General features: G+C 46.0%; 1 protein-coding gene across 3 annotated transcripts in view; it reads right to left on the bottom strand.

The window, feature by feature from the left end:
* Positions 1-21,527, bottom strand: part of GALNT17 (polypeptide N-acetylgalactosaminyltransferase 17) — a 456,488-nt gene that overhangs the window by 242,847 nt on the left and 192,114 nt on the right. Inside the window, exons 1-2 of one of the 3 annotated variants that reach the window (XM_070231763.1) lie at positions 11,897-12,034; positions 10,251-10,417 (exon numbers count right to left, since the gene is read on the bottom strand). In XM_070231763.1, the coding sequence (XP_070087864.1) occupies positions 10,251-10,417; positions 11,897-11,901 (172 nt within the window). In that variant the 5' untranslated portion in view covers positions 11,902-12,034. Of the gene's footprint in view, positions 1-10,250; positions 10,418-10,705; positions 10,768-11,896; positions 12,035-21,527 lie in introns of those variants that run through there. The other 2 variants (XM_070231762.1, XM_023655509.2) reach the window with 2 other exon arrangements.

The following is a 21,527-nucleotide window of genomic DNA, read 5'->3' as shown; positions in this document are numbered from 1 at the left end:
GGTGTAGAATTTGGCATAAGAGAGGGGGCAAAGGAGATCCCCAGGAGGATGTGAAGGTGACAATGATGCCACCACAGCCAACTGTCCACAGTGGAGTGGTATGACTTGAGGCAGATACATTGAGGGCCGTCATTACTATCTCTTGTGCAAATTTACCTCATTTTAAGCTGAGGACAGATCGTCTGAATGAAACAAGAATTCTTCCTATGAATTGATAAATTATTCTTCAGATATGTGGTATTGTTCCATGAAAAGTATATGAAAGTGTCCTTTTCTCGGTATTCTTGCCAACACTGAATCTTGTTAATCTTTGTCACCTTTATCATTCTGGTGAGTGAAATGGTGTTTGAATGAAGATAAATTGTCCCCATTCTTCCCTATAATTGGACGTTCTGACCACAGGCTGACTAAGTTTGCGTTCTCTCCCCATGCCTACTGCCTGGATCAGAGGACATTCATTTCATCCCTCAGATGTGGTCTGCCTTGATCTCTCCTGAGGGCAGACAGCACACCTTGATGAGGTCAGAGGCACAAAACACAGAGTAATCATTCCATCTGTCCAAATTTTTGCCTTCTAGCCAGTCCCCAGTCCACACAATAGCCCTGCAGACACTCCCACTGGAGTGAGCCCTGTGTTTCCCTGATCTCACTCGTGACCCAGCTCTCTTCTCTAGAAGAGGCTTTTGTAAACTCTTAGGAAAGCATATGGGTCAATTTCTTGTTCTTGACATGCTGGGATAGCAAGTATTTATTTAAAAGTACATTTTAAGAAATAAAGGAACCAGGAAAACTAAGCTAAATAAATAAATAACAGGCATTTAGAGAGGAAAGTAAGAAGTAACTATCACTATTTGAAGATGACATAGAAAGCTCTAAAGAATCCACACACAAAAAAACTATTAGAGCTAATAAAAAGTTTAGCAAAGCAGAAGAATACAAGATCAATAAACAAAAATCAGCTGCATTTCTATACACTAGCAATGAGCAGTCCAAAAATGAAATTAAGAAAATTCCATATACAATAGCATGAAAAATAATAAAATATTTAGAAATAAATTTAACCAAAGAAGGCAAGATTTGTATACTGAAAACTACAAAACATTGTTGAAAGAGATTAAAGAAGACCTAAATAAATAGAAAGACACCCCATGTTCATGGAGTGGAAACAAGAAGACAATATTCCTCAAACTGACCTATCGATTCAATGCAATCCCTAACAAAATTTCAACTTTCTTTTTTGCAGAAATGGACAAGCTTGCCCTAAAATTCATATTTTAGTAAACAGGACCCAGAATAAACAAAACAATCTTGAAAAAGATAAACAAGGTCGGAAGACTCACACTTCCTGATTTTAAAACTTACTATAAAGGAACATTTATCAAGACAGTGTGGTACTGGCATAAGGACAGACACATAGATCAATGAAATGGGATTTAGAGTCCAGACGTAAATCTTCACATTTATAGTTAGTTGGTTTTTGACAAGAGTGCCATAATCATTCAATGGGGAAAGAATATCCCTTCAACAAATGGTACTGAGACAACCGAATACCCTCACGGAAAGAAATGATTTTTGACCCCTACCTTAAACCATATACAAACATTAACTCACAATGGATAAAGTCTCACACGTAAGAGTTAACATTACAAAACTCTTAGAAGAAAACGTAGGTATAAATCTTCATGACCTTGGATTAGGCAACAGTTTCTTAGATAGGACACCAAAAGCATCTAACGGAAAAATAGGCAAACTGGACTTCATCAAAATTAAAAACTTTTGTGCATCAAAGGACACTATCAAGAAACTGAAAAAATAACCCACAGAATGGGAAAAATATTTGCAAATATATTTGCAAAAAATACTTACAGAATGTGTTTGACAACACTGAGTACCCAGAACATATAAAGAACAATTACAGCTCAACAATAAAAAGAAAACCCATTTTAAAAATGGGTAAAGATTTAAATAAACATTTCTCCAAAGAAGATAGACTAACGGCAAATAAGCACATTAAAAGATGCTTAAAATAATTAGTCATTAGGGAAATGGAAATCAAAACCAAAAGATATCACCTCACACCCATTAGAGTGACCATAATAACACATGCATACCTCAGGATATTGTGTTTTACTTTATTGCACTTCGCAGATATTGCACTTTTTATAAATTAAAGGTTTGTGGCAACCCTGCATCAAGCAAGTCTATCAGTGCCATTTTTCTAACAGCATCTGTTCATGTAGCGTTTCTATGTCCCATTTTGGTAATTCTCACAATATTTCAAACTTTTTCATTATTATTATATTTGTTATGATGATGTGTGGTCAGCGATCTTTGACGTTATTGTTGTAACTGTTTTGGGGCGCCATGAACCATGCCCACGTAAGATGACACACTTAATCGATAAATTTTGTGTGTGTTCTCACTGCTCCACCGAGCCATTCCCCGCTTCTCTCCCTCCCTCGGGCTTCCCTATTCCCTGAGACACAACAACATTGAAAGAAGGCCAATTAATAACCCTGCAAATAGCCTCTAAGTGTTCAAGTGTAAGGAAGAGTTGCACGTCTCTCACTTTAAATCAAAAGCTGGAAATGATTAAACTTAGTGAGCAAGGCATGTCGAAAGCTGAGATAGGCTGAAAGCTAGGCATCTTGGGCCAAACAGCCAAGTTGTGAATGCAAAGGAAAAATTCTTGAAGGAAATTAAAAGAGCTGCTCTAGTGAACACACAAAAGAAAAGAAAGCAAAACAGCCTTATTGGTGACATGGAGAAAGTTTTAGTGGTCTGGATAGAAGATCAAACCAGCCGCAATATTCCCTTAAACCAAAATCTAATCCAGAAGCTACGCCCTAACTCTCCTCAATTCTGTGAAGGCTGAAGAGGTGAGGAAGCTGCAGAAGAAAAGTCTGAAGCTAGCAGAGGTTGGTTATGAGGTTTAAGGAAAGAAGCCGTCTCCATAACATAAAGTGGCAAAGTGAAGCAGCAAGGGCTGATACAGAAGCTGCAGCGAGTTCTCCAGAAGATCTAGCTGAGATAATTAATGAAGGCGGCTACAACAAACAGATTCTCACTGTAGACCAAACAGCCTGCTATTGGAAGAAGATGCCATCTAGGACTTTCTCAGCTAGAGCAGAGAAGTCAATGCCTGGCTTCAAAGTTTCAAAGCTGACTCTCTTGTTAGGGGTAATGCAGCTGGGGACGTACAGTTGAAGCCGATGCTCACTTACCATTCTGAAAATCCTAGGGCCCTTAAGAATTGTGCTAAATCTCCTCCGCCTGTGCTCTATAAGTGGAACAACAAAGCCTGGATGACAGCACGTCTGTTTACAACACGGTTTACTGAATATTTTAAGCCCACTGTTGAAACCTACTGCTCAGGAAATAGATTCCTTTAAAATATGACTGCTCATTGACAACGCACCAGGTCACCCAAGAGCTGAAGGAGGCGTACAACAAGATTAATGTTGTTTTCATGTGTGTTAACACAACATCCATTCTGCAGCACATGGATCAAGGAGTAAGTTCGACTTTTAAGTCTTATTATTTAAGAAATAAATTTCATAAGGCTATGGCTGCCACAGATAGTGATTTCTCTGATGGATCTGGGCCAAGTCAGTTGAAAACTTTTTAGAAAGGATTTGCCATTCTAGATGCCATTAAGGACATTTGTGATTCATGGGAAGAGGTCAAAATATCAACATTAACAGGAGTTTAGAAGAAGTTGATTCCAACCCTCATGGATGACTTTGAAGGGTTCAAGCCTTCAGTGGGGGAAGTAATTGCAGAAGTGGCAGAAATAGCAAGAGAGCTAGAACTAGAAGTGGGGCCCGAAGATGTGACTGAATTGCTGCGATCTCATAAAAAAACTAGTGGATGAGGAGTTGCTGCTCCTGGATGAGCAAAGAAATTGGTTTCTTTTTTTTCTTTGCTGAGGAAGATCCACTCTGAGCTAACATCCATGCCAATCTTCCTCTATTTTTTAGTATGTGGGCTGCCAGCACAGCATGGCCACTAACAGAGCAGTGTCAGTCCATGCCTGGGAACCAAACCAAGGCTGCTGAAGCAGAGCACACTGAACTTAACCACAGGCCTCTGGGGCTGGCCCAAGAAAGTGGTTTCTTGAGGTAGAACCTAAACATGCTGAAGATGCTATGAAGATTGCTGAAATGAGAACAAAAGAATTAGAATATTATATAAATTTACTTGATAAAGCCGCGGCAGGGTTTGAGAAGACTGACTCCAATTTTGAAAGAAGTTCTACTGTGAGTAAAATGCTATCAAACAGTATTATATGCTACAGAGACATCGTTCATGCAAGGAAGAGTTAATTGATGGGGCAAACTTCATTGCTGTCTTATTTTAAGAAATTGTCACCACCACCCTAACCTTCAGCAACCACCATGGTGATCAGTCAGCAGCCATCAACATTGGTGCAAGACCCTCCACCAGCAAAAAGATTATGAGTCACTGAAGGCTCATTTGGTGGTTAGCATCTTTATGCAATAAAGTGTTTTTTGGTATTATTTTGCTGTGGAAGATTTGCCCTGAGCTAACATTCACGCCAATCTTCCTCTATTTTTTTAGTTTGTGGTCTGCCAGCACAGCATGGCCACTAACAGAGTGGAGTAGTTTGGCACCTGGGAACGGAATCCAGGCTGCCAAAGTGGAACACACTGAACTTAACCACTAGGTCACCAGGGCTGGCCCAGCAATAAAGCATTTTTTAATTAATGCACTTACATTTTTTTTTAGACATAAAGCTACTGCACACTTAAAAGACTACAGTATAGGGGCTGGCCTGGTGGTGTAGTGGTTAAGTTCACGTGCTCCACTTTGGCAGCCCAGGGTTCACAGGTTCAAATACCAGCTGCAGACCTACACATTGCTCATCAAGCCATGCTGTGGCAGCATCCCACATACAAAATAAAGGAAGACTGGCACAGATGTTAGCTCAGGGCCAATCTTCCCCACCAAAAAAAAGACTACAGCATATTGTAAATATAACTTTTACATGCACTGGGAAACCAAAAAATTCTTGTGACTTGCTTTATTTTAGTGGTCTGGAACTGAACCCACAATATCTCTGAGACACGTCTGTAAAAAAAAAGCAGGACAATAACAAGTGTCGGCAAGGATGTGAAGAAACTGGAACCCTCATACATTTCCAGTAGGAATGGAAAATGGTGCAGCCATTGTGAAAAACAGTCTGGTTGTGGAAAATAGTCTGAAGGTTTCTCAAAAAGTTAACCATAGAATTATCAAGTGACCCAGCAATTTCATGCCCAGGTATATGCCCAAGAAAACTGAAAACATATCCATACAAAAACTTGTACATGAATATTCATAGCAGTATTACCCCTAATAGCCAAAAGGTGGAAACAACCCAAATATCCACCAACTGATGAATGGATAGATAGACTGTGCTGTATGCATATAACAGAATATTATGTAGCCATAAAAAGGAATGAAGTACTGATATATGCTACAACATGGATGAAACTAGAAAACATTAAGTGAAAGAAGCCAGATACGAAAGGCCACAAATTGTAAGTGTCATTTGTATCAAATGTCCAGAATAGGCAAATTCATAGAGACATAAAGCACCTTAAGTGGTTGCCCAAGGAATTGGAAGAGACCGATAACAGGTTCAGGATTTCTTTGCGGGATGATGGAAATATTCTGGAATTTGATAGTGGTGATAATTGCAAAACATTGTGAATATACTGAAAGCCACTGAATTGTATACATGTTATAACGATGAAATTTATGTTATGTGAATAATGTCTCAATTAAAAATAAGGAAAGATAAATAAAGGATGACCATGCATGGGCCAATGATGAGGTGCATAAAAAATTACGATCAATATAATTCTATGCAACTGAATTCTCCCATTCTCGACCCCTCAAACAAAGATCAAGGCAAAAAATGCTGAGCGGCTGAACAGAAAGACAAAGAGCTCAGAATCACACTCAAGAGTAACCAAGTGGACGCTGGTGGGAAAGGGAGGAGGAAGAGTGTGAAAAGATGTCCAGTCTTTTGATGGCGAGCTAACTGAGTAGAAGGTGAAGCTCTTCACTGAGACAGGAAATAAAGAACGAGAAGCAGGTCTCCGAGGCCAAGAGGAAAAGGGTAAGTCAGTCATTGGACCAACTGAGCTTACAGTTTCCGAGGGACCCTGGGTGGCCATCTAGGAGCCGGAGGACACAGGTTTGGAGCTGAGGAGAGAGACTGAGCTGTCTGGGCTGGAAGGATGGATTTGGGATGATCAGATTACGTACAGCGGAGGAGACCGCCCAGTGTGTCCTGATAGTGAGGACACTCATCATCCGAATGAGTGATCCGCATGGAAGCAGGGAGCCAGGGAGGAGGAAGGTGAGAGGAGAATCAGAAGAGAGTGGTGCCAGAGCCTCAGGAGGAGAAAAATGCCAGGAAGGAAGTCACCAACAATGCCAGATGTGGCCAGATCAGAGCAGGACAGTGCCCGCTGGATTTGGCAAGCACTGATTACTGGCAAGTTTTGCCTGAGTGATTTCAGTTTAATGTACTAGAGTACAAAGAAGTGCGGCTTACTTGGGCTTAACTTAGAACAATATAATATTCAAGCTGAATGAAACAAATTACTTACCAAAAAAAACTACCAAAGAAAGACCTTGACTTGCACACAGATCCAGTCACTTGCTTCATTCACAAATTCCCTAAGCCAGTCTTTTTTTCCCCTGAAAAACCCTCTTTCTTCTTTCACGTACGTGATAACATCTCAAAGTGGGGGGATATAGTTCCTACCAGAGCCAGTCTTGACCAGCCTGAGAATGAACCATTCTACCCTCATTAAAATGATGCTTGCAGAGCATTTTTTTCCATTCTTAGTTTTCTTTTTTTTGAGGAAGATTAGCCCTGAGCTAACATCCATGCCCATCTTCCTCTGCTTTACATGTGGGACGCCTACCACAGCATGGCTTAGCAAGCAGTGTGTAGGTCCACACCCAGGATCCAAACTGGCAAACCCTGGCCAGCCGAAGCAGAGTGTGCGAACTTAACCGCTGAGTCACTGGGCTGGCTCCTGCAGAGCTTTTTTAATAAAAAGGAAATTGTTATGCTTCACGGTTCGGGGGGGGAAAAGCAGAACATTAACTTGTTTTTATTATAGGATCTTAACTATGTAAAATGTGCATTAAAAAGAGGATAAGAACCTTGGCGAATGAGCAGTTATTCCTGGTTAGTCTCTTCAGTATTTGTTTTTTCTGATTATATGTGCTTTTTGATATATTCAAATTTTCCTACAAAGAGCATGTATTAATTTTAAAATCAGAAAAAATGGTAAGGCTAGAAAAAATGTTTTAATCAAAGGCAAACAGAAGGTAAGCAGGGATAACAATATTAATGTTAGACGCACTAAATTCAAGGCAAGAAAAAAAATATGCTTTTAAGATAAAAGGAGCATTGCATAATGATAACAACCGCCACTAAAACTGAAGTCATGCAGATACAAATCTATAGTTACCAAAGAAACTGACAACAAGATACAGAAAGCAAACATTATTAGGAACACGGGAAGAAATAGTAGTTGTAGGAGGAGACTTTAAAACACCATTATCAACAAGAGTTAAGAAAATAAACTCATAGTCTACCTAAATACACAAAATTGATGTCTGGCAGGGATTCAATTCCATGATTACAGTGTGTGGGGGTCTTTTCAAGTGTGTACAGAACATTTACAAAACTCGATAATATTAGTCACAAAGGAAATCTCAACAAAGAAAAAATGTGAAATTTCTCTTCCAGTTATAAAGAAAGCACTTCTGGCCTGGAGAAAATACAGAGGCTGGAGCCGGGAACAAAAAGAGGGTGCCTGTCAATACAGTCTCTCCTGGCCCCCTCGGTATTTGAGGACAGGGGAGGATGAACAGGAATTCACTTTACGGTCAGATTGAAGCAAACACCTCTTCTCCCCTTTCTGTCATGCACTAAACATCTTCATTTAGACGTGAAGAGTGAGCCATTGCAACGGCACTTAACCCAGTGGTTCTCAGGGTGTGGTCCCTGCGCCAGCAGCATCAGCATCACTTGGGAGCTTGTAAGAAATGGAAATTCTCAACCCCATCAGACCTCCAGAAGCAGAATTTGGGGTGGGGCTCCAGGAGGTTCTGACGCAAAAGCATCTGATGCTTTTGGTGTATAAAGGTGTATAAATACTCCAGCTCCCTCCCCCTTGAGCAGGTTGACTCTGAGGTGCAGGTTTTACAGAGGCTCCCAGAGTCCCCAGGTGGGATCAAGCCCCTCCTGCCGCCCACAGCAGCAACCTGCATAACACCCCCTTATGGGGATGCCTTCCTTTCCCAGTCCTACTCCCAAGCCCCATAGTGATGCTCTTTTTATCTCCCAAATAAACTCATGCACTCAAATCTTTGCTTCAGGATCTATTTCTGGGAGAACCCAAACTAAGACATCTACTGAAGACCTCTGCTCTCACAGAGCTTGTGTTCTGGTTGAGACTGGCTTGGCCTCCCATTCCTTCCTCTCTGGTTGGGCTCTGGTGAGATTTCCTTGGGGAAGGGAGCCCGACCGGCAGTGAGTCCTCACCCCAATTCAGTGTAGCATCTACAGTCTGCTCTTCTCTCTGGATTTGCTGGCTCTTCTTTGCACCACCTCGGGCCACTAGGCTGCCGGCGCCTACCTGCCTTTTCATGGCCTATCCAGCTTCATTGCTCACTCCCTTGCTGGGTGAGACTCACTGAGGGCTGGCTGCCAGCCAGCCCTATGAAACAGCGTCCTGCCCAGCACTGGAAGTCCAGATGTGTAAGACATGGTGATGTCACTTGCTACCTTAGGGTACATGGGGTGCTGAGGCAGCACAGAGCAATGCCTTAGGATGTCGGCAAAGGATTCTCCAAGGAAGTGACATGCAAGGGACACTTGGGGAACGAGTGGGACTTAGCCAGCAAATGGAGGGGAGCATGGGGGCAGGGATTCCCTGCAGAGGGCATGGAGGCCCTGTCGAAGCAAGAGGACTGTGGTGGGCACACGGAGAGGCTGCAGAGAGGGGCACTGGGAGCCACACCAGGGAGAGACTTTGCGGGATGACTTAGAGGCTTCAGGGAAAAGGAAGAACCTTCTTACAGGAAGACTATCCATGTCAGTTTTAGAAGAATCTATAGATAACGAAATGGCCAGAGGTAAGGGGAGAAAAATAGGGATGTTAAAAATCCAGCAGATGACCTATTAGTCCTCAAAATCTGGAGGCCTCGGAGATGGCAGTGCCTTGATGGGCATATTGCTAGGCCTGGGCACACTCCAGCCCTTCACTTGGCTGGTTCAGAAGGGGCAGGGGGACCTCAGCTCCTGGGCCAATGAAACATCATAGGATCATCCTGGTGCTCCTGAAGATAATCAGGTTTCAAGCAGGCCATGTGGTGTCCTGCCTCCTCCTCGCCCTCTCCTGGCCCGGAGCACACACAGGGTAATCCTTCTCCACGCAGCACGCTGAGAGCAAGGGGTTCGGCTTGCCCCTAATCCTTCAGTTGCTCAGCAGATAAGCCTCCTTGGCCTTAAGCATGCACACTGGCTGGCTTTTCTTCACGTCATCCACTTGTGTGGGTTCCTCGCTGCAGTGAGCACTGAATTTTGCAGGCGATGAGCCAACACAAAGGCACAATTAGTGAAACCAATCCCCACCCTCACCTTGACACCAGGCCTTCGTGTCCAGAGACCTCAAAGGATTTTTGTTATTGTCATCCAATATTTGCTTGTTTTATATTTTAATTGAGCCTTCATTCCTATCAGAGCTGAACTCCCAAAGACCTGCAAACACTGCTCATTTCTGCCTACAGTCATTTTGGGCATAGAGGCCCAGGGGAGAATTCTGATGTAAGATGAACAGTTCCCATCACAGGGCAGAATTTCACTTTTTCTTTTGCTTCTCGGAAAAGGACAATGGAGATGGGGGTTGGGGTAGGGAGCGCAGGGGAACTCAGCCCTTTGATGTTATCTACTAATATGAAGAGGGGAAATTAGATATATAACCAGTAATTTATTTTTAAGAGCTCTAGAGGACACGAGGACTAATGAACCAGGGTTTGCCTAGATTTCTTTCTCCTAAACATCTCCCCTCCCCAGATATGCCCCAGGGACCAGGAGACAAAGGCACTTGGGCTCACGCTGGAATGAAAGTGGCATTCCCACTGCATCCCCCACCGACATCACGTGCTTGCATCTTCCTCTCCAAAACATGTGTGCAGGTCAGCTGCCCCCATACCTTCGTCACTGTTGTCATCCACCAAGATGATTTCCTTTAGCAGGTGTGTTGGCGTGTGGTTGACAGCGCTGTGGACTGACCGCAGGATCACCGACAGGGCCTCGTTCACAAAGATAAATATGATGGATATCTGGGGCAGCTCCTTGGAGTATTTCAGCTCCTTACACCTAGGGGAAGAGAGCAGGGGAAAGTGGAGTCAGAAGAAGGCGGAAATCACAGGCACCGTGACTGGACACCACAAGGATTTTGGCCGAATCCTCATACACATCCTCCAAGGCATGCTTCCCTATTGGCCTCTCTTGGCCAAGAACTCAGAATAAAACCTAAGGAGGAGATGGTTAAGGGATCCAGCCCCACTTCTCCAAATTTACCACCCTAAAGGAACCGGAAGCATCAGCCTTGGGCACATCCATTGTATCACTGTTTGTCGTGCCCACACGTACCCCTAGTCCTACCTCAGTGCACACCTGCCACCTTCCCACTCCAGGCACCTGCATTTCATTGCCTGCAGTCTGCTTTGCTGCCCCCAAGCCATCAGCCTGACCCCATCAGCTCTCATCCACAGACAGCCGGGAGGTGATGCATCAATACCCCAGCTCCCTCAGCCCTTGAGCAGGTTGACTCTGAGGGGCAGGTTTTATACCAGCTCCCAGAGTGCCCCCGTGGGATCAAGCTCCTGCCAGCACCCACAGCAGCAATCTGCATAACGCCCACCTTGGGGATGCTTTCCCTTCCTAGTCCTACCACTCCACTCCCCTAGTGATGGTCTTTTCATCTCCCAAATAAATCAATGCACTCAAATCTTTGCTTCTGGGGGAACCCAAACTAAAACATCTACTGGAGACCCCTGCTTTCACAAAGCTTACATTCTAGGAGAAGATATAAAACAACAAGCAAATAATCATAATCAAGGAAGAGGGTCCTCTTCCTGTGTAGGAGCATGCTGCCTGACACACCCCAACTCTTCTCACAAGCAAGTGTCCCCAGAATCTCCCTGGGATGGAGATGGCACCACCTGCCTGAGAGGTCCTCCCTCCTAACATCCAGCAACTCTCCCAGCCCTGAAGACAGGGTGAAGGAACAATCTTTTCATCCAGGCTGGATTCATCCCTGGGGCCCCAGGTGATGTAAGAGATGGCTGAACACCCAGAGAAGGAGCTCTGTGTGGCTCTCTGTCCGGGGAGCACTGGGGAATTTGGTTTTATGCTGAGTCTGAGCTACATCAGAAATAGCAAATGGAAACAAAGTGGAATGGAACAGCAAGCTAGCGCATTTCAATACATTCTCTTTCTTGTGTGAGATTGCACATTGTAGAGCCCAATGTGTTAGAGAGACAAAGGAAAGAAGACGAAGGGATGGAGTGAGCAGAAAGTGGCACTGAAGAGGGAGCAAGAAATACGGCTGTTTTTTATGCTGAACAGCTTGGGCTGTGTCAGGCCATATTAATCATGGAGGCAATTTTCGGAAGAAAATAAAGTTTTGTTACAATATACATTTGTGTCTCCTGGAGGAGACCGTCCAGGGACCCATTGATCATGCAGCCTCATTTTTACCCCGTCGCTGTAAATTCACTTCTGGGGCTGCCAGGTAGATTAGAATGGTTATTGACAGGCTCTCGGGCAGTCGGCAGGAATCATCTCACTTACTGCATGGTGATCCGAGGGAGGAGGGCACCCCAGAAGGCCCTGCAGAGCCCCCTTGATGGAGGCCAGCAGCCATCCTGAGCCTGGCAGGCTGGCAGCTGCTCCTTCTCAGCCCATTACTCACCAGCCTGCACACGTGAGCACACACTGCACACACCCACCTACTCTGAGCTCTTATTCCTGAGGCTGGTTTCTTTGGTTCTTTGTTCTTATCAGATTCTGGCCCTTGATTACGAAGCAAACAGGCCAGATTGCACTGTCCCAGCCCCGTCTTCTCCACCCACAGGCAGTGGTCGTGCTGCAATCAAGACTGAACTGTGAGTCGAGCCTCTCTGCCAAAGCAGGCAATTCCTCTGGTGAAAAGGGAACCATGGGAGCCTCAGGGGAATGCGGGGCATGATCTTTCCCCTTCATGGGTCATGGTGGCCATTCAGAAAATCACGGGGGCTCTCAGAAGTGAGGAGTGCTCTGGCACACATTGGATATGCCACCCTGGGCACACTGCTCATGTTTCTTCATCTCTAAAACTGTCAAAATAGTCCACACTGTACCTAGCTCTGGATGCCTGGCTAAGGTCCTTGTAAGGATCAAGACAGATGAGGTTTTGAGAAGCCCGCAAAAATGCAACGTACCAGCTACTGGAAAGACCCAGGCTGGCCCCCGCATTTTCCCCTCTGGCTCCTCTGTTACCTTTTGTATATCCCCCAGGACCATGGGCCAGGTTTCCAGAGTTTTCACTCAACCCAGACCCTTCCTGTAGGACCCACCCAGGACACTCCTCCTTAACAAAACTCAGGTCTCTAAATCTGCCCAGCTTAAACGATTCACCTCTCCTGAACCCAATGTCCTCAGGGTTTCACAATAGGCAGACCAAATGAATACAGTCATTATTATTAGGAAAATCAGCGTTACTTTTGTTGGTCTTCAAGCTCTAGGAAGGTAGAATCTGTCTTAAAAAAAATCTCTAAGCCTAGCTTATTGCCTGAGAGAAGATGCAAAGAATACACTAGAGAGATGGAGAGATGGACAACTGAAGTCTTAAGCATCTTCTGTGAGGAGTAGCCACTGACTGACACGTATGTTACTGCCAGTCAGACACCCAATGCCCAACAGGGCAGAAGATGAGCGTGGGAAGGGAGATTAAGGGTAGATGGTGCCAATAAAGAGAGAGGCTCACAGGCCGTGGAAATCCTAGAGACTGCCCACAGAACAGGAACAGCTAAGGCTCTTGCTCCTAAGAGTTGATGCTGAATAAATTCTCACTGCAGCCTGGGGATCCTCAGGTGGTGTATGCAAGCTACACATATCTGGGTATGCCACACCCTGTAGACTGGCGCTGACATGAAAGAAGCCCCCACCCCCCCACTCCCGAGTGCCTGCAGAGCTGAGGGGTGGAGGGTGCTCAGTGCCCAGTGCCATGGGCGTGTGCATGGCACTCTCTGGGTGGCCCTGATGGCCCACACCAGGCAGACCAGGCAGGAAGATCTGGAGAAGGGAGCAGTCCGCTCCTCTTGGCGTCTAGCCTCTTCTCTACACACTGGAACCTACAGAATCAGACATGTTTCCTGACTCCCCAGCGGCCTCTCAGGCTGCAAAATCCTGGTAAGTAAGGAGTAGTCTGGACGGTTGTGAGGTTCACAAAATAGATTCTGGATTTGAAAGACACCCAGTGGGTGAGGAGAGGATGGCATGCCACAGAAACTGTAAAATACTTCAAAATCCATAGCCAGGAGGGGCAGGGGAGAGGTCGTGTGCTCCATCTAGCAACAGACTCAGATCTGGGTCTCAGAAATCACAAATTTCCTTTCCATAACTAGTCAGTAAACAATAAACGATCCTTTGTTTGAAAGAAGATGGTTGGCGGGAAAGCTATCTTAAGGTTTGGATCAATTTCAATCAATGTTCCAGGCCAGAAGGGGCTACAAAGAAACTCAAGACCAGGTTCCTCTCCTCAAAGGGCCAGAGGGAGAACAGATCCCCCGAGCAGCTGTTCTCATAGAGAAAAGAAAGCAGAGACAACCAACCAAATGAGGTATTTTAGACCCTTACATCTGTCCATCTGTCTTTCCATCTGTCTAGGATGCTTCCTCAAACTCTGTAACTCCCTGAGGGTAACCACCATTCCCCTCCCCTCATCCCCCTCACCCCAGAGCCACTGGCATTGACATCACTTAACACCAAATGTGCGCACGCTCTTACTTCACTGATGCTGAGTAAAATGAGGAGAGCTGGGGAGATGCTCGCCTCTGGGAACCCACTAGAGAGAATCACAGTTGACATGAAAGAAAGTCAAGGCCACTAGCAGGGAAAAAAGTCAAAGCCCAAGGAGCTGGCCACACCCTCTCAGAAGCAGACTCCAATGTGGTACAGGTAAGAGGGACCAAGACAGATTTGTGACCCAGTCTGCCAACCTGAAAACAAAAAGAGGACCTCAAAATGTCCCCATAATTGTAAAAGAATTTAGATGCAATGTGGTCCAGGAGACCCAGGAGGTTACAGATGATGATGATGATAATAATAACCAACACATAGTGCAAGCTACATGCCAGAAACTGCTGGAAGCTTCCATGTACTGTATTGTCGCATTTAATCCTCATAGCAATCTTATGAGGTAGACAGTGCTATCCTCCCTCTTTCATAGATGAGGAACCTGGGGCACAGAGAGGTGAAGTCACTTGCCCTAAGTCACACAGAGAGACTGAAAAGCAGCAAGGCTGCCTGGATGTGAACTCCATCATCTGATGTTAGACTCTTCCAAATGCCCCTGCCAACAAAGGCAGGGGGTGGTAGCCGTAGCAGACAAACCTCCACACAATTTCTAATCCAGCCCCTTCCTAGCTGGGGAGCCCTGGCTACGCTCTTTAGTCCGTCTGAGCCTCGGCTTCCTTGTCTCTGCCCTAAAAGCCCCAAGTGGGAGACCGCACTCTGTGGCCAGCCGCACCACACCTATGGCCTGCTGGGGGCAGACAGAGAGCGGGGCAGGAGGGCTCCTTTCAAGTGGGATGTCGGGGAGCACAAGCCAGCCCCACCACCCCCAGGGTTAATATGGCTGGTGGGCAAAGCTCCCAGTGTTCTAGCTGTGAATCTGGTCAGAATGCCGCCTTGCATGGTGGCCTCCAGGAAGTTATCAGAAGCATCTTAACTGAAGGACTCCAAGTAGAGAGAGGCCACGCCTGCCCTCAGCCACGCCAGGGCCTTGCAAAGGGCCTGCTGTTGATAAACCACTTCAGTCCTCGCCTACCCAGGCCCGACTCTGTCCCCACCATCCCTTGGGGGCAGGGTCAGAGAGCCCCAGGACCTCTGGGGGCTCAGCATGGAGGGTGCACCTGTGTGTGTGCTCCAGATAGCTGTGCGGGGCCCGTTCAGGGCAGGTGCCCACAGGGCCTGTGCTCAGGCTCCAGTCCTTGTCCCTGGTCTCACTCCTGGTCATTAGACCCTCAGGTCCTGTCTAAGGGCCTCCCTGGTTACTTTGTGTCCCTTGGCTCACATGGCCATCACTACATGGCAAATCAGCATAGGCCTTCCTAGCCGCTCATCTCAGCTCTGGCTCCTGGATGCAAGGACACCCCTCAGTCTCTGCCCAATGCCTGCCCACCACCCCTCACCCCATCCCCAGTGAAGAGAGCAATCAGCAAGCACTGCCCAAGCTCTAACCCTGCTGTCAGTAACTGAGAGTCTGGGTTTGACGGCTAGAACACGTTCAACAGCATAACAAGGCAGTTTGTATCACAACGCAGGAAATGCTAAGTGCCGAATGACTACACCTGCAACCGAAGCTGAGCTGTGAGCCAGATTTAGAAGACGGATCACTGGATCAAACTTGCACAGTCAAGAACAGAGGGAGGGGCGGGCAATTAGAGCTCTTCCAAGCACATGGAGGCACTAGGGTCCCCACTTCTTTTTCTCTTTCAGGGCCTTCCAGAAGAAATCTGTCTGAGCTTGTTTAGAGATGGAGCAGTAAAGAGCCACATCTTGAAACCACAGACTCAGACTCACATCAGGCTCTGCACATTCCTAGCAGGCTGATTCCTTTTCATTTTCAAAGTGCTCCGAAAACATGCATCAGGTCATAAAGATCCACTTTGAAAATGAAAAGGATAACTATAACCTCCTTACCCCTCTTTCCCTGAAGTTCTCTCCACCTTGTCTCCCCTAACACCTCTTCTTAGCCTCAGCAAGCCCTCTGGGTCCTGGGCCACTGTCTTCTCTCAGGACGTCAGCCTCCCTGGCTCCGTGTTCTTCCATGCACTGCCTTCACCCCGGCTCACTCCCCTGGCCTTCTCTCCCCCCAGCCCTGAAAAACCCCAGCTCAGGATCAATCTGACTCTCCATTCTCTTCACACATTGTGCTCACACTATGGGAGAAAGTCCCACAACTGCAGTGGTGGCAAGATGCATCCAAGATGTCCAGTCCCCTCAGAGCCCTCAGAGCAGCCCTGAACCTTCTCTGCGAGACAGGTCAGAGGCTTCAACTCCCCTCCACTGCTCTCTGCTTTCACCACTGTCCTGGGGCCAATTTCCCTCTCGTAGGGAATTGTGCTTCCTACTCCACAGAGGAAATCAAGGCCACTGGCAGGAATTTCCAAGTGTGGTCGCAGGTCTGTAGCACCAGCATCAGCATCGGCATCACCTGGGAGTGAGTCAGAAATGCACATGCTCAGCCCCCCTAAACCCACTGGATCAGAATCCCCTATCAAGCTCTGCAGTGATTCCTGTGCACGTGGAAACATGAGAAGCACTTCCTCAGACCCCTTGCCACCTGCAAACTTACCAACCTCTGAATTCAGCCTTCTGTCCGCCCCTCCCCCTTGAAGGAAGCAGAGTCAGGAGGTCAGAGCTAACCCCTTCATCTGTGCTGTGGACCCCCCAGCCTCCTCCCACCTCAGGGCCTTGCTTCGCCCACCACTTTCTCCCCTCTCTCTTCACTCTCCCTCCACTGACTTTTCCACTCAAGGAAGAGACTCAAGTCTCTCCCATTTAGGTAAAAAACTCCCTTTCCCACAGCCTTAATCTCCATCTTCTCTTCTCTTTGTCTGCCCTCCCTAGCCCTCTATCTCTCATTCATTCCTCACCCCACTATCATTTGGTTTCTGGTTATTCTATTCTGCTAAAACTGTTCTTGTTAAAGTTGCCAGTGAATCTGCGTGGCTGGAATCACTGGAAACTTCCCGACCTCACCTTAGTTGACTATCATTTTTGTAATATTTAATGCAGTTGCCCCTCCTTAACAGTATTTACTAAGTATTTACAGTTTTTTAAGTAAACACTTAAACAGTATTTACTCTTGGAACTGGCACCCTCACTATCCTCCCACATGATCCACCCTGGTCACTTGCTCCGTTTCACAGGTTGCCGTTTTCTGCTAGCCTCCAAAATCCAAAATTCCTCACGGCCCCTTCTTCTGCCCTCTGCTATTCTCACTTCATAAGCTCTTCCTGAGACCTGATCCAAATTCACGGCTCCAGCCATTACACTGGCAACTCCCAAACCCACAACTCCAGCCTGGACTTTCATCCGGGCTTCAGCTTCCCACTGAACATCTCCACTTGGACGTCTCATAAGCACCCCAAATTCAATGCCCAAAACAGACAGCTGCTCTTTCTGTGCCTTCCTGTCTGCATTCAAGGACACTACCCTTTCTCTTCTGGAGTCAAGCTAAAATCATGACCCATTCACCATGTCCAATTGGTCACCAAATCCTGGAGATTCTGCCATCTTTAGGATCTCTTTATGACACTTGTCCGTTTCCCTCCCATTTCTACTGCCTTAGCTCACTCCTCATAACTCCCCTCCTGAATGACACCAAAAGCCACCAAACTGGTCCCTTGCCTCCAGACTGGCCCTCTGCAGCCCAACCCCATTCTATCCACCCCACTGCTGCCAGAAAGATCTTTCTCAAATACAAATGTGATCATGCCACTCCTCACTTACACCAGTTCTCTGCCTTCCTACAGCTTTCAGACATAAGATTTGTACTCCTTGCTTGGCACTCAAGTCGAGCCCCAGCTCATCCCTCCAACCTCATCTCCTCCCCTGCTTTCCTTCAGTCACTGTAACCTACTCCTATTTCCCAGAACCGTGAATGCTCTCTCAATCCACACACAGCTTTCTATCTGCCTAGAGTACTCCTGCTTTGGCCTAACACACCCTCCTCCCTCCAGCCCTGGCTCCAGGCACTTTCCCAGACCCCCAGCCGACATCAGGCCCCTTTCCTTGGTTGATTTCTCTCCTCTGCATGCTGCCATCATGCCACTCGTCACCACTCTGTTCTCTCCCACTGCAGGGCAGCTAGTGGTCTTCTTTCTTTCTGTCTCCCCAGAGTCCAGCACAGTTTTTGGCAGATAAATGGTTACTGAATGAAAACCCTCCTACCTTCCCTACTTATCCCCTCTGCTCTTCTTATGATCAAAGACATCACTTATCTCTTCCTGCAATTATAACATAGGTGATGGCACTTCAACACTTAAAAGATACTGTCCCAAACACAACTGCCTGCTGTCTCCCTGGATTTATTAATCAGGCCTCAAACTCTGAAAGCTGCTTGGGTCAAGTGCGTTAACCAGCCCAATACTCCCTTTTTTTCTCCCCTCTTCATCAAGCCTTTCCTATAATCCTGGGAGAGAGTGGTATCCTTTTTAGCAACAGCAAACCTTGCAAAACAAGATGTGAGGTGGAATAACTGAGATGTGTGAGGCCCCTCTTTTGGAGCTCCCATTATTAGGAAAATGAACACTTTGCTGAGTGGTTTAATTTCCTTAGGTTGAGCTCCACAGTTCACCCAGGAAGGAGAACACACTTCATTAGTTCAGTTCCCAGACAGCAGTCTCTGGGATGGACTGCCCACTCCAGCGTTTGAGTCCCTGTGTGTCCTGCCTATCAGTTGTGCTGGGCAATTTTCACGAATCAAAATTCAGCTGCTCTAGGCAAGGCATGTGTTCTTATCTTGGGGTCCATGGAGCCCCAGGAAAAGCCCTGCAACTGAATGCAGGATGTTGTGGGCGTAGGGGCATTTGTTTTTTTTCTGGGAAGAGAATTCATACCTTTCAGCAGCTTCCCCCAGGAGCATGGTGGGAGGGGATGAACCGGGGCCACACAGTCAGAGAGCACCACTGTCAGTTTGCAGCCCCACACCCGGGTCACAGGCCAGAGCATGGCCAGCATTCTGTTTTCAAGCACATTAGGGTCAACAAAGCTCTTTGCCTCCCTTACCAGCCTGGTTCCTGTAAACATTTATTTTGGAATATTCCCTAAGCCATTTTTTGATTTTTGGACTGATTATCTACTGGCTCCAAGGCTTCCTGGGAAGTGTCTTCCTCTGAGTTGTGAAGAGTTGCTTTTCCAAGGACAAGGCAACCGTCTTTAGCCAGAAAATCCATGAGACTCACTGTCCTTGGGCCGGTGGCAGCTGTGCCAGTTTCGAGGTGGAGCAGGAGGTCCTGACATGGGCAAACCCTCCCTGTCTCTGTCTTCAGAAGGGCTTTTTAAGCGAAAAGGGTTGATTCACTTTCTTTAACCATCAGTTCTGACCGCAGTTCCGTGCTCTGTGCAGCACTTCTCTCTCTAAAGGGGAAGAGAGGAAACACACACAGGGGGCTGGGGTGGGCAGCCTTAAGATTCTCAGCTCAGTAGACAAATCTATCTGGATATGATGTAGCTTATATTGCTGAATAGGAAAGAAAAGACAAACCCTAGAGATTTATTAAGCAATGGCCCAGGAACAGAATTTCTAAAAATAATTACGGGTAAATTACTGCAGACAGTCTCAGGCCAGAGCTAAGAAAACCTCAGTGCACTTAAGGCATAGGAAATGGTGCCTAAGTGATTCATACATAGTATTTACCTTATAGCCTTTCCACAGTGAGTGGGGTGAGAGGGGACACCCCCAGCTGCTGCAGGAGGGACAAAAACACATTAGAAAATGATGCAAATTGGAAATAATAAATAGCCGTATTCCAAGACTCAGTAAATCCAAAATTTGGTCAATAGGATTCTCCATAGAAATTAAAGACTGAAAAATGCTCTGTTCTCAGCCATAGTCTTTCCCCCCTCCCCCATGTCCCTCAGAGTCCAATCTGGTTCTAAAGATGGTTATCCTGGCAGTCTACACAGAAGCCGAAATGTAATGATGTACACCTGAAATGTGCACAATGTTATAAACCAATGTGACCTCAAGAAAATAATAAAAGAGCAAAAACAACATTGTTATCCTGTAACTTCAGCACAGCAAAGAGCACCATATTACCAAACTAGCTATTTTTCCTTTTAACGTTTTGGCCAAATTAGCCAGTCAAGCCAACTTTTTACTGACACTGATCCTGAAAACACTTCTGTGGCATCTGGGCCACCACTCTGTCCTTGATGTTATTGTTGTTAATTTTATTATTGTTGCCTCCACCCATAAAGCCTTCCCGAGGACAGGCCCTCCTGACTCTGAGTCAAATCCCACACACCAACCCCTGAGATTCAGTTTGGTCCTAACCTGGCCCTGCCTATCTTACTCTACCCGAGAATGCCTTCTCCCTCCCCGAACTACTGCTGCTTATACTGTGTGGTAAAAAGCATTAACATTCCAATCCTCCATCCCTTCATGTATGCCGGTCCTTTGTCACATGACTTTCATGTTTTTTTCACCTTTTAAAGAGGCAAAGTCTACTTTCCTATCCCTTGGATAGGGGTTCAGCCACATGACTTGCTTTGACCAGGAGGAGGTAAAGTGCTGTGCTAGCTCTGAGAATGAGGCTCTGGAGGGGTTCTTGCTCCCTTGGCCATCACCCAAGAAGCACTGGGTTAGCTCTCTGGTCCCAGAAGAGGATGGAAGACAGGTAGTGGGAAGGTGACCCCCAGCAGGACACACATGCACGTGTGAGCCCATCCACTGCAGCTGTTCGCTACACCAAGAACTTTACAGTGTGCACGTTACCTAATGACTTTTCACAATGAGCCAGGAATGTCGGTATCCCCATTTTGCTGGCGAGAAAACTGAGGCTCAGAGTCACTTGCCCAAAGGCAAGTGAGTGGTAGACAGAGCTAGATTTTAAACCCAGATCTACCTGACTCCACAGCCTCTTGTCTTAGCCTCTGAAAAAGGAAATGGAATGGAGGAGGAGGATCTGAGTAGTGGGATTCTTGATGGCTTCTTGTTTATTCCTTTATATTTCACTGTGGTCTCCACAGGCCTACACCAAACATGTATTACTTTCATAACTTAAACAATACTATAAATGTTACTCTTTTGTAGGGAATAACTCGACTTAAGCATTGACCTCAAAGAATAAACAAGTAAAAATAAATAACAAAACTGTCGGGGAAAAAGTGGTATTTAGGAAACCCAGAGACATACATGATGTTGAAATCTAATTTAAAGTTAATCTAATTGAATCAAAAACAAGCTGACTGACAAGCGAAAAAGAACCAAGAAACCAGAAACAGACCAAATCTTAGAGAATTTATGCCAACAATATATCACAAACCAAAGGGTAAGGAATCATTCAATATACGGTGCTGGGACTACTGTCTCTCTGCTGGGCAAAATAGTGAGTCTCCCCTCCAAACGCACTTCAAAATAAATTTTAGATAGATAACTCCAAACATAAAGAAAGTAAAATAAAAATATAAGTGAATATTCATACAAACT

This window comes from Equus caballus, chromosome 13 (genome assembly GCF_041296265.1).
Source record: "Equus caballus isolate H_3958 breed thoroughbred chromosome 13, TB-T2T, whole genome shotgun sequence".
Classification (NCBI taxonomy): domain Eukaryota; kingdom Metazoa; phylum Chordata; class Mammalia; order Perissodactyla; family Equidae; genus Equus; species Equus caballus.
The sequence above is the reverse complement of the archived record's forward strand: the minus strand, read 5'-3'. Positions and strand labels throughout refer to the sequence as shown.